Source organism: Mus caroli, chromosome 18, assembly GCF_900094665.2.
Source record: "Mus caroli chromosome 18, CAROLI_EIJ_v1.1, whole genome shotgun sequence".
Taxonomy (NCBI): domain Eukaryota; kingdom Metazoa; phylum Chordata; class Mammalia; order Rodentia; family Muridae; genus Mus; species Mus caroli.
The window spans coordinates 54,331,520-54,345,750 of record NC_034587.1 but is presented as its reverse complement, the minus strand read 5'-3'; the positions used below and the strand labels follow the sequence as shown (position 1 = coordinate 54,345,750).

At 42.9% G+C, this 14,231-nt stretch overlaps 1 protein-coding gene across 1 annotated transcript in view; it reads right to left on the bottom strand.

The window, feature by feature from the left end:
• Positions 1–14,231, bottom strand: part of Ccdc192 (coiled-coil domain containing 192) — a 197,937-nt gene that overhangs the window by 163,330 nt on the left and 20,376 nt on the right. The window contains 1 exon segment of the mRNA XM_021150372.1: positions 6,066–6,164. Coding sequence (XP_021006031.1) covers positions 6,066–6,164 — 99 coding nt within the window.

Sequence of the window (14,231 nt, the reverse complement as noted above, 5' to 3'; positions counted from 1 at the left end):
GGAGGGGAGGGGAGGGGAGAGGAGAGGAGAAGAGAAGAGAAGAGAAGAGAAGAGAAGAGAAGAGAAGAGAAGAGAAGAGAAGAGAAGAGAAGGAGGGGGAGGGACAGAGACAGAGAGACAGAGAGACAAAGAGACAGGGACAGGGACAGACAGACACAGAGAGAATGTCAGAGCAATGTAAAGACAGAAACAGAAACAGAGAGACAGAGACACACATAAACAGACACACAGAAACCATGCAGAGACAGACACACAGAGTATGAAGGGACTACAATCTCTATTTTCTCAAGGGCAAGAGCCCACTGGATAATCTCAATAAGCCGGTTTCCCAGGCAGGACCACCCCCCTAGGCTTTCCTTAACATGGCCCAGCAAATGGCCCGGGGCACTGGAAGCTCTGTGCTTTCAGCACCTATGTGTCAGGGCCAGTGTCCTTTCCACATGAGTGTCTTCGAGTGAGAGAAGTGGCTGGTCTCTTCAGTAATGTGACCCCTATCTTCAGCACAGTGCTCAGTAAATATTTGTAAAACAGAGCACTGCACAGAACAACACACAAAAGGCCCAAAATGAACAACATACAAAGCTAGCTAACTAAAGTTGTCAAGATCTCAACTTTAACAACCTTCCAAGCCATTAGGGCCCACATTGGGAATTTGCAAAGAGTCAGACTAAGTCCACAGGGGAAAAGGATACAGAGGCAGCAGAAGAGACCTTGGATATTTTTCCTTTTTCATTTACCTCTTCTTAGATTATGTTTAACTTTCTTATTCACACTTAGAAAGCACACACTATACTTTCTTTCTTTGAAATAAAGAGTGCAGATAATCTGTCTTTACCTTTGTTTTCACACAACTCCAACAAGTCGGGCATCCTAGAGTTCACTGTGTGCCACTCTCTGCTAACTTGGGCTCTGTGTTTTGCTGATATTTCCTCTGAACACTGGAGTCGAGGTTCCCAGGACAATACTCCTTCCTGGTTATATTCCCTATGTCTGTTCTAAGCTTAAAAGGTATCCAGTGGCTACTGTGTCTTTGAGGTGCATGGCTATGATGTCAGGCATTTAGGATGAAATAGCAAACAGCGTATTTCATTTGTCTTAGTCTGATCTTAGTCTGAGATACTGTAGCATATCCCAAATGCGTCTCTTCTTGTAAAACGCCCAAGAGCATAAATATCTTTCCAGGAATACTTTGATAACTGAGACTTCCAGAGAGCACTGCCTGCTGAAGGTCACACAGGTAGAGCCCCAGGGACAGCATTTAGTGTTCAGGGATTAAGCAATACATCCCAGACAATTAATGTTTTTGTCAAAGGTGTCAAGACGATTCAGTGGTGAAAGAATTCTCTCCTTCGCAGGTGGTGCTGGGAATGTCGCAGGCCTTTTTCTACTAAATATCCATTCTTCCTTTCTTAATGAAAAAAAAAATCCCACACGCTTGTGCTAGTGACAATTAAAACAATTATTAATTGTGTGTACAACTAATTACTTGTATTTCTCAGCTCTAATGCAAATACGAGAGGTCAATGGTATGTGAGGCTACCAGAAGTCTCCAGAAAAAAAAAATTCCTATCTTGTGCTTGTCTCTTCTTGAGTTGCTGCCTGGCCTGTGAATAGACAGTGCAGCTGCAGAGTCTCCTGGTCCTTGAGGGTGGATGCCACATTTGCGGATGCACAAGAGACAAAGCTCAGACCTCCATGTGCCTACCGCCACGCCTGCTTACTTTGTGTGAGGAAAGGTCAGCCTCTCCCCTTTTTTGGGTTGTCCCTGTCGTGCCCTCATGCCCACACCGAATCCTAAGTGGCCCTGTTGCTCCACACAGCTGTGGAGTGCTGGGTAACAAGGAAGAAAACCCTCCTGAGGGCTGGGTGAGCTGAAATGACTGCATTGAAACTAGATGGGGTCTTGATAGAAATGTAAATTATCAAGCCCTATACCAGCTCTAGTAAATCAGAAACTTGGAGGAAGGGCCTGCCAACCTATCTGCTCAGCAAGTCCTCAAGGGTCGAAACCCCGGTTAAGGAATCAGGATAAATTCTTCCTGTTCACTGTTGCAGGGTAGAGAAAAATCTTCTTGGTATCACTGGCTTATGCTCACATATTCTTAAGAACTGTGAGGGTTGCCTTCGGGACCAGGGCCTTATCATCAAGTTGTAGAGAGCAATCAATAGCCTCAGCACTAGGCTCTGAAGATTGTGTGTGTGTGTGTGTGTGTGTGTGTGTGTGTGGTGGGCTCATAAGGACCCCTTTAGCCAACAACTCACCAGTACTGGTGCACATATGAACTCACAGAGACTGTGGCAGCACACAGAGGACCTGCAGAGGTTCAAACAGACGGGGTCCCAGTGCTAAGAGTGGATATAGGATCGTCTAAGATCCCACCACTAAACAGTAAGCTATTTGCAGTTGATTCCAGCTGGGAAAGGGGAAATCATTTTCCTTCAATGGGGCATCACTGGGTACCTAAACCATATACCGTACAGGCTCCATATCCTCAAGTAGTTGGCCAACACAACACCAACTCCATGGTATTTGGGAGCAGGTAGGACATTTGGGGGATGGGTTGTTTTGTTTTGCTTTACTTTGATTTTTTAATCTTACTAATTTTTTTCTTTGTTTTGATTTCAGGTTGTTATTTTTATTTTGTTTTTGAGAGAGAGGGAGAAAGAGAAAGCATAAAGTTGGGTGGGGAGGTGGGAGGAGGGAATCTGGGAGTAATTGAGGAGGGAGGAACATGATCAAATATATTTCATGAAAAAAAAACTTATAAAGACATTTTTTAAAAGATCTTTGAGAGTCAGTTAAACATATTTGAGTTCCAGTGCCAGGCTCACTATTTTCTGACTGTACAGTATTGGGGAAATGAGCGTGTTTATGAGTCTTGTTGCCCTCCTCTAGTAAGTGGGAATCATAGCAGAGCCCCTTACTGTCTCTGTCGAGTAAAATAGCCGCAAAGCTAAGCTCTGCACTTGGAGTTCTTGAGGTACTCAAAAAAAAACCCCACCTTAGCTCCTTAGGCCAGCATGGTGGCTCAGGAGGTGAAGGTGTTTCCAGTCAAGCTGATAATTTCCATCCTTGGGACCCACGTCGTGGGAGCAGAGAAAGAACATCTGAAAAGTGTCCTCTGACACACACACACACACACACACACACCAAACAAATAAATTAAAAAGAGAGAGAGAGAGAGAGATGCTGCATTTGTTCACTGAAGAGCATTTACAGTGCATCGCAGACGGCTTGTCATATTCTTGCATGTAGGATGTGAGCTTAGGAGACTCCGGGAGAAAAAGTAAAATGCTTGTCTTTGTATACTCCATAGGTGTCAGAAGAACTACAGGGTGGCAGCATATCAATGATGTTCCTAGCTTTACTTGGAGCCTTGGGGAACGTTCACATAGCCAGCTAAAGGAAAGATGGCGTCTGTTGGAACAGAAAGTCTCACTGGGAGTAGAAAGAACAAAGCTCACACTGCTTTCCACGCAAGTTTAGAAATGGAAGTACCAGGCTTTTGTTTTTCTCCAGTTTCTGCCGTTCTTCATTTTGACTACTAGTAAGCCTTTCTTTATGGAAGCCACACCAGGCTCTTTCTGCATCTTGTCTATGCCTCATCGCTACTGCACAGAAACAATAGCTTGGAAAGGCTGCGGTGTCCACCTGGCTTCCCGTGGGCCAACCCTCTCATAGAATCAGGAGAGTTCTTTCACACCCAGTGTGTATTGCACACTTAAACACTGCAACTCTCCATTTTGCAAGTCATAGCATCTAAACTCATTCTGACTTTCATTAGTTATTCCTAGACTCAACTAACTACAGTTCTTTTTCTTCTCAAAGACAAGGTTAGAGCAGAAAGCGAAGGGTCAGGGTGGAACACTTTGGGAGCTATGCTTATATTTGATTGATCTGTTTCAACTGCAGTCGTAGATAGAAGTAGCCAAGCGTAATAAAATGCCCAAATTAATTACAACCATAATATTGTAAATCTTCATGATGTGTTTTATTCATCATTCTTTCTGGTCGTCACACTGATGCCAGCTTCTAGCTAAATTCTCCTGGTCATACAAGTCTGAAATGTTGAAAACTGTGTTGGGACAGTAACTCAGACTCTAAATCCCAATGTTACCATGTAGCTCACCTGGAGTCATAAGAGTACCCACAATCCCGCTCTACCTGTCCACTGATTCTGCTCTCCATGAGCTATTTGGGAACCTGGCTTGCACACCTTCCTGCCCCAAGCAGTTCACTAGCCTTTTACTCTGGCAGGTACAGAAACTTTGGATGAAGTCCACTTCCATTTTAGATACTTAATTTCCTAAATGCTGAAAAACTATAGCTAACTGCTTACTGTTACATCAAGAAATTCTTCCAGCTAGGAACTCAAGTACTAGGAGTGATTTGTGTCAAGTAAGAATATTTTATGAAAAACAAGTATCATGAATGAATTGAATCTCATTTATTTTAATAAAAAATCAGAGCTGAGATTATGGAGACACACTTTTAATCTCAGGACTCAGGAGACTGAGGCAGGAGGATTGTCATGAATTTGAGGTCAGTATTGGATATATAGTGACTTTGAGGCCACTTGGGCTATAGCAACAACATGTCTCAGAGAGTAGGGGGAAAAACTGGTAATAAAAAGCTTTTGACTGTAAAATAAACAGACATCTGTGTGTGTGTGTGTGTGTGTGTGTGTGTGAGATCTCTCTTAGTTATGCATTCAAAACTGCTCTGAAACTCTGGTCTTCCTCAGGGAGTAGTTTGAAACAGTGTCATGTCAGTCATTATTTTCTATATAAATCATGGTTTTGCTGTCGTTTGAGATTTATTTCAGGAAAACCACAAGGCATGGAGCTGCAGCGGACATTTTCCCAGGGGAGCACCACGGTTTCATTGATCCAGGAAAGTCCTGTGAAAACCACAGCATCAATTACCTTTAGTCGCTACACAGTACGCAGTCCCTAGACTATACAGACTTCTTATAGAGTGGAAAGAAAATGAAGGCTGCTGAGCGGGTTCCTTTGCATGTCAATTAAAGTTCCCCTCATCACACACAAGCCTCTCCTTTCAAGTCCCCCAAACATTCCTGTCAGACTCAAATGTATAATACCTTGCTAATTTAAAAGCCTCATAAAATAGCTTCTTGACAACTCTATCCCTATCGATAAGAAATTAATACAGATTTATGTCATTTGGGACCTCCTGTCCTTTACCCTCTACTCATTGTCATTAAGGGTGCACATTGGTGGCCTTGTGCCACATAGGGCGACTCAGGTCTGGGAAGATTTCTACTCTGAGTCCATAACAACGAACAATACACTGATTTTGGTTGTGGTTTGGTTTTGTTAGTTTTTTTTTTCTTCTTCTTCTTCAAAATACAGTATTATTAGGAAATGGTACAGACCCTGGTTGAGAATTTCTGATAACCCACACCCACTATGCCTAAAATCAAGGCCTAGCTGTGTACAGAGAGCACACACTGTGGAATGTCCAGGCCATCCACACAGGCCAAGCAGCGCTTATGACCTGCTTTGCTCAGTGCTAGAGAACCCAAAACGGAAGACCCCTCCACAGAGTCAACTTCCCAGGAACATTCGAGAAGAATCTGTGTGGTTCTGACAGGTTTTCATTTGCCTCTGAGTTTATTTGTTTTTAATGCAAATAAATACACATTGCCTTTTCCGGGAAACCACGTGCTTAGGGAAGGCCCACTGGACTCCCGGGAGCTTGCAGTGAAGGAAAATCAAATAAAATCCAAATGTAAAAAACAAAGCTTTGAAGGGTGAAAAGTTCTCTGTACATTAAAAGAAGTGTTGATGGAAATGAAGGAGGTGTGTGCGTTCATGTGTGTATTTTTTTGTGTGTGTTCATGTGTGTATGTTTATGTGTGTGTTCGCGTGTATGTGCCTGTGAGTGTTCATGTGCATCTGTGTATATGTGCGTATGTATGTTCACATGTGTTTGTGTGTATGTGTACATGTGTGCTGCGTCAGTGGGTCTGAGGTTAAAGATTGACATGTGCTCTCGGGCAGTCTCGGCAGCAGATCTTTCCAGTCCCCATGGTAGGTATTACCTGTTCCAACAGAGCTCTAGCCTTTTCCTCTGCTTCCTTCAGGCAAATCTCCAAGTGTTCCAGAGAAAATACTGTCTGTCCACTGTCTGGTGAGTTTACCTTCAAAACAAAAATCAAGGAGTTTTTGTTTGCGTGTTTGTTTGTTATTTGGTAGGAATATTTCCCTGGGTACTTTTTGAACAACATTATGAACCAAGGCTGAGTTTATTTCATAGACTCACACCAATCTTCTCTTCTTACTAATAACAAAATAGTTTTATAGAACATCTTAGCCTAAAAAGGAAGGTAAAAGATAGGGGACAAGGAACAACTTCAGAACATGAGAATAAAACGGCCCATGTTAGAATTTGGTTAATTTACAACTTTTGTTCTTCAAGAGGTCACGATCAAAGTTTCACATCCTGATAGGAGGTGTCACCTGCGTGCTATGTGTTGAACACTCATCCTTCAGGAAGGTCATTTGGATCCAGGGATACACACAGCCTTTGATCTTCACCTGTCTGTCCTGAGAGACACTTGAGCAAAGATGCCATGGTGAAGAATGACATCACCCTTGCCAATGTCTAGCTAGTAAGACTTAAGCCAGCAGATAGAAACTGCTCAAAATTACTCTAGAGTTACTTTCTACAAGCTACGGCATGGACAGAGACTTGGACCAGAATACGTTACAGACTGGACACTGAAGCTTGAGACTGTTCTAACTATTCTTTCACTCATGTGGCAACCACAGTTCCACGATCAATTTGGAAACTTACAACAGAAAGGCTCCAATCAGAGCAAGCATTATGATCTCCCTGGGTGTGGCCGTTTTCTTGCTGATGGTTCTGCTGGACAGATGTTTCTGATCAACCCCTACAAAGAGAAAATTGTGGTCCTATATACTCTACCGGCTTTGTTTTCTCCTCTGGTTTATGACACCACTGGTTTAGCACATGTGCATTTCCTGGTAATACTATAGCGCCATCTGGTGGTAAATGGAACCGGCCATTTCAAACAAAACCTTTATTCTGTTTGTATGCAGAATCCTGGACCTCTTCCCCTGGCCTAGTGAAATCAATGGACCACCATAGGAGAAAGGACAAAGAAAGGTTTCTAGGACACAAGAGGTTTGGCTTCTAGACCAAAGTCTGTCCTGTGTAGCTGCTTAGTTCCCTCCAAAATTTGCTTGTAGGGGATAGACATCTTAGGCCTAGAGCAGTGCTGGTACAGGCAACGTGGAGCCAAAGTTCCTCCTTACACCAGGGTAATTTAATAATGTCAAGAGTGGAGTCACAACTGGCACAATACAGAGAACCCCTGACTGTGGTACCCAGCCCCAACTGACCCATTTGACATGAAACCCCCGAGACCAGGGAAACATCACGCAAGAGGGATAGAAAAGTTGTAAGAGCCAGAGGGCTGAGACGTTGCTTTCTAGAAATGATAGAGGAGCTGTATCAAAATCGCAACCACGTGGTTGCTTAAGCAAGACCTATAAAATGACAACATCAATAGATGGGCCAAAGTGGGCGAGGGATTCTTGCAAGGTCATCCAGAGACTAGAGCTATAGAAGAGCTATAGGCAATTAATGGCTGTTGTGAGGTGGAGACACAGTCTTCTTCAGGGACAACCCCGGCCTTCATATGTTCACCAGTCCCAAGAGATCAGCCGTAAATACATATAAGCAACACTGAGTGATCTCAGTAGCATGTGTTTTAAATGTATATATGTGTAGTAATGGTATTTTTAGTGGGTTCAAATGGTCTCAAAAAAAAAGCATCCTCAAAAGTAGTTCCTGGAGATTCATACTTAGAAATAAACCTGTGATGCATATCATTTTTTTTTTTCCAGAAAGAGAAAATCATTGAGAGGCCAAACTATGCACAAAAGTGTGTGGAGCTGGCTCCATTACCAGGGAGAATCCTCCTGCCTGGAGCTGGGTATCGAGAGAAAAGTTTTAAAACTCTGTGTCAAGATCAGGTAATCCACTTCTGGTCCTTTTTCTCCAAACACCCAAACTCCCCCAAACAAGAAATTCAGCCATGTAAGACAGAAGCTCTGCGATGCCAAAACGAAGCCCAACAGACTGCCATGGAAGACTGGACAGCCGAGGGTTTTCATACAAACAATATTAGAGACTCGTCATATGGTCCAGAATGCAGCACCACCTCAGGAAACTATAAAATGCAGGGTCTGCATTCTGTACCTGCACCTGACCATGAGCTGCCCTTCCACACGATCTTAAGCATCCCAGGGGTTCCTTTCAATGACTTACAAGAATAAAGCTTATTCAAAGGCAAGCTCTTCTCAGTAAGTAGCAACTCCAAAAACCAAATGAAAACGTAAAACTTAAAATAAATTTTGAAGTAAGCACAACATGAAGATTTGGCTGGAGGGGCACCTTACTTTCAGAAGAGCCGAGAAGGTGAAATATGGTTGGTCAATGTTCATTTTGTAGGGCAGGAAGATAGGGAAACAGGAATGGGTCTCCACTCATGAGTGGAAACCCTTGTAGACACTTCACACTTGTGTCACTCATAAAAATGAACACTCTAGAGGGTTAAAGAATTGACAGGTGAATTATACTAATTAACAATTTGTTGCATGAAAACAAAAATTTGACGAGAATTCAGTAAAAGGGAACACGTGCACACTACAGAGAGGAGTGTGAATGAGCTCAGACACTGTGGAAGTCAGCATCATTCTATCCGCCTATACCATTCTGGGGTATTGTACCCAAAGGAGTCCAGGTCAGCATCCCATAGAGATACCTGCACATCCATGTTTATCAAAATGATGTTCAAAATAGCCAAGCTAGAATCAGCCTAGCTGCCCACCGATGGATGGACAGACAGACAAAGTGTGGCATATATACACGGTGGGGTTCTGTTTAGCCATAAAGAAGAATGAAATTCCATAAACAGGAAAATGGAGATTATATCATGTCACATGTCATTCTCACAAAGTGCAGCATGGTTTATCTTGTACGTGGAGGAAGGAGGGGAGACCTGAATGTAAGGGGGACATTAGGATTTGAAAGGGAAAGGAAAGGAGAATAGGGTAATAGAGGGGATGGGTGTATTAAAGTACATTATAAGCAAGCATGGAAATGAGTTTTTAAAAAGGAGATGGTTACATGGCATCACAGTGCAAAAGCACAGGTGATAATACTGAGTTTAAATATGACTGATTCCTCAAGGGATAAACTCTAATAACTCAATAATTCCTATTTGTAATTTTTAACTTTAGGTCTCTTAAATGTTTCACCATGAATGTCAAGTCAATCCTGATACATATAGTTCAGATGATCAAACTAAAATACTAGTAAATAATTTTAATCATACAGATATTCTTTGATTACAGTAAAGATGCCAAACTGTATATAGGTGAATATGTATTAGGACTGAAAGCTTATTAATGAAACAAACATAAAAAAACATAAGCACCAACTTGCTTTTAGCTGTAGAAGTTTCTCATTTGAGAGTTTATAGGAAAACTTACCACTTTCCTTATTGGCTTATTTTTACCCCCTAATGTCTCTAATCTATCCATGCTCATTCTTTGTATCCTTTCTCTTAGTGCCTTTATTTCCGTGTCCTTAGATGACTTAACTCATCTGTGTCAGCCATTAAACGTCTACAAACTTTGAGAGCTCGTTCAAGGTCACTGATGTAATAGACTTGATGTTCTACTCCTAGAACACTGTGTGTGCAGAGGTCACATAGGACTTTGCTGAGCTCCTGATTGAAGCCAAATAAAGAGCTGTTGACTGATCAGTAGCTCAGCAGCTCAAAGAAGATAGTTGTATAAAAGCGACTGTCCTCCATGCTGAGTCTTGACAATGGTTTCTTTGAGCAATCCTTTCCATGTATCACACCCGTGACACTGACAGAGTTCACAGCCCTAGGAAATCCTGTTGGCCAGGGCCAAGGATGAGACAGAGGCAACAGAGGTCAAGGTGACAGCCACGGTTTTAGGTGATGGTAAGAATTCACTCACAGTGGAACTCTCATCTCTGGGCAAACCATGATTGTCTATGTTGGAGTTGCCTTATCACCCACCGCCCAATAAGATATTGAAGTTCAAACCACGATGAGCCAACCACAGTTGGAGGCAGCAGGAAGCATCTATCTCTGATTGACCAGGATGTGCCCAGTGGGGGTGGGGGTGGGGAAACAGCAAGACCAAGGCTGGCAGTCAGAGCAGCCAGCTCCTCAGCTGGGAGGTCATGTTCTCCCTCTGAACTGACTGTATGATTTAACTTGTCTGTGACTAACTTCCCACTTTTTCAATTAAGAATGTTAGTTCCCGGCAGTGATTGAGGAAGATGAAGTAAAGGGACTGATTAAAGCTGTGGGCATTGTTAAAGTCATCAACAGAGAGTGGTCAGGCAAGTTCTCGATATGCAGACAGCCTTAGCCTTCTCCTGACCTATAGAAGGATGGTGGGTGGTGGTGGTGGTGGTGGTGGTAAGGAACATGACGGATGGATCTAGACAGAAAGCTGGAGGTAAGAGACACAACACAGTCTCTGCCACTGCATGAGGCAGTGACACAGACAGCCTGACCTTCTCGCCTCTTTTTCTCTGCTTTCTAGACCATCTCCTCCCTTAGTAAGAAGACAAAGGGCCAGAGAGCCTGAATGACAGGTGTGGAGAGAACTGCTTCCCTGGAAAAGAGGGAGGGAGGGAGGAACCGGGGAATAGATAGAGGTGGAAAGAGCCAGATACATGGAAAAACCTCAGCTCAACAGGAATTAATTCCATCCCTGATCCTCTGAGGCCAGCCTGAGGGCCAGGCTTGTGCTAAGAGCCACTGTCAATGTCAGCTGTCAACAAGGAAAGGACAGGAGCAAAGCCCACTAAGCCCAACCTCATCTGAGGTTATCATCTTTCTCTGTTCTTTCTCCCCCACCCCTTTCCGTGGATAGCATCTTTCACCTTTAACAGAGCTAAGGTACAGTATCTGGGAACTGCTGCAGATTGGTATGCTGTCTTGGGGAGGGTGGAATAAAAGGTTGGCAACCCTGTGAGAGCTCACCATACTGATTTTGAGGTAACCATTCTTACTGCTTTATGAAGTGCACATGAGGCACTCTCCCCCACTTACCTGATGGGTGTTAATTATGAAATGCATGCTTTATTAGGTAGCTTATCTAAGACTACAGTAGCTTGGGCTCCTGGACCAGTTCAAAGTGGACCTGTAGCATCTATCAAACCATCTGTCTGATAGAGAGCACAGGATACTTGGCATCTCATAAAGCAAACAAAACTCATTTCTTTTTATTATTATTAGATATTTTCTTTATTTACATTTCAAATGTTATCCCCTTTCTTGGTTCCCCCTTCGAAAAATACCCTCCCCCATCCCCTTCCCCCTTCCCCTCTCACCAAACCACCCACTCCTGCTTCCTAGCTCTGACATTCCCCCACACTGGGTCATAGAGCCTTCACAGGACCAAGGGCTTCTCTTCCCATTGATGTCTTACTAGGCCATCCCCTTCTGCATATGAAGCTGGAGCCATGAGTCCCATCATGTGTGCTCTTTGGTTGGTGGTTTAGACCCTGGGAGCCCTGGGGTTACTGGTTAGTTCATACTGTTGTTCCTCCTATGGGGCTGTAAACACCTTCAGCTCCTTGGGTCCTTTCTCCAGCTCCTTCATTGGGGATCCTATGCTCAGTCCAAGAGATGGATGTGAGCATCCACTTCTGTATTTGTCAGGCACTGGCAGAGCTTCTCAGGAGACAACTATATCAGGCTCCTGTCAGCAAGCACTTGTTGACATTCACAACAGTGTCTGGGTTTGGTGACTGTAAATGGGATGAATCCCCAGGTGAGTCAGTCTCTGGATGGTAATTCCTTCAGTCTCTACTCTACATTTTGTCTCTGTAACTCATTCTATGGGTATTTTGTTCCCCCTTATAAGATGGATAGAAGTATCCACACTATGGTCTTCTTCTTGAATTTCATGTGTTTTGCGAATTGTATCTTGCTTATTCTGAGCTAATATCCACTTATCAGTGAATGCATATCATGTGTGTTCTTTTGTGATTGGGGACAAAACTCATTTCTAAACATTCACCTTTTCTCCTGTGACAAGTTTGACTGTTTCCAAAAGTCTACAGTATCGCCAACAGAGGGTGACAGAACAAGGGATCCATGGGCTCGCATTTTAATTTAAGAGAACAATATTGTCATGGGAGTTGATGCCATTTCATAGTTTCATCTGTGACTTGTAAATAATGGCCAAATTCTTAACATGCTGATTCTTATTAAACAAATTTGGGGAGAATTGCAGCCCCTAAGAGGATAGGAACTTCACAGGAAGACCAACAGTGTCAACTAACCTGAACACTTGTGGCTCTCAGAGACTGAGCCACCAACTAAAGAACATACATGGGCTGGACCTAGCAGCACAGATGTGCAGCTTGGTCTTCATGTGGGTCCTGAACAAGCTGAGTAGGAGCTGTCCCAAAAACTGTTGCCTGTCTGTGGGATATGTTCTTCTAGCTGGGCTGCCTTGTCTGTCCTCAGTGGGAAATGACATGCATGTCAGAGATTTGATATGCCAGAGTAAAGGTGTACCCAAGGAGGTCCCCACCCACTTAGAGAAGGAGGACAGGGTGGATAGAAAAAAGAATTGTGGGAGGGGTGACTGGTAGGAGTCAGTAAATGGGTTGTAAAGTGAAAAAGTAAAAAAAAAAAAAAATTCATTTTTCAAAATGCTGAGATTTGTCAGGAGTTAAACAGTAAAAAATTAAAAACAAGTCAGGCATGGCTGACATTGGCACCAGAGTCACCACCTTAGGGGTTCTGTTGAATAGAAACATTTCAGGCTTTAGTTGTACATACAAATAAGAAAAAAGCCGGTGGCTATGTTAACATGTTTATGTCGACTTATAATATACCATTCTGTACTTTGTAGTATTTGTATTCCCTCTTTGATGAAGAGTTGGCTTCCCCAAGGAAGAACGCATGAATTGGTTATCACATGCCAAACAGCCCACCCTGAGAAGATGCATACAACTAGGATCATATGGGCTGAGCAGGTTACATTTGGGAATAGACATGTATATACAGATACATATATGCATGCTATAAGAACTAATGAGAGACATGCATTTGAAGGTGATCAGGGAGAATTATATCGGAAGCTTGGAGGGAAGAAAGGGAAGGTGGTAATATATATTATAGTATCAAAAAATTAACAAGAAAATAAAATACTATAAAAAAATTAAACCAGTAAGTGGCCACTTTAACCCACCCTCAGATATTCCAGTTTGATCTCAAGTAACATTGACCTTGTACAACAGCAGGCGGGGGGTGGGTGGGGGGTGGACCATGAAAAGTACACACCTCCCATACCTTACATTCCCACAAAAAGGATGTGGCTGCCAGGCCACCTGGATTCACCTTACGTTATATTAGGTCTGCTTCAAGGTCTCCTCTGTGCTCTAATACAAAATGTGCTCTGCCATTTTGATTTATGAACCTCATGACCTTTTTAAAGTATTTGATGAATTTTTTTAATCCTAAGTCCACATACTTGAATCACTTCTGCATATAACTTTACAATGAGTTCCATCTGCAATTTCAGAATTAATTAGGAAGCCTGTGTTTAGAAGAGATGTGATATTCTGGGTACTTTTATTTTTATTATAAAATAAAATACAAATTCTGGACAGACATTCTCACTATGCTCTTCCTGCCTCTGTTATAAATTATGAAAGTAAGTAAACAAATAATCTTTGCTTCAACAGGAAATGACTCAAAAATCAAAAGAAGAAAATAATTTTCTCTTTTTGTTCAGTAAACAGCACACTTTCCAAACCAAACTTGGTGTTTAAAACTAAAAGCTTACCAATCACCCATGACAACCCACCTTGCTGCCTACAGATTGAAGATATTTCTAGTGAGAATATGTTTACTTCTCAATGAAAAGCAGGGAACAAGAACAAAGCAGGGCAACCCTGTGAGTGAAAGGTAATTTTATTTCCTTAGAATATAAAGGACGACTTAGGAACTTAGTCTGCACAGGTGAGAGTGTGCACCACAGAGGCAGACAGCTTCTGGGACAGGCGGGAGCCACAGAGCCACTGAGGCAGCACCCTTTTGGGGCCGCAGACATCCGGCACCCTCCCAGCCGGAGGACAGTGGTCCGCCTTGCACAGGAGCGCCATCTTGGAT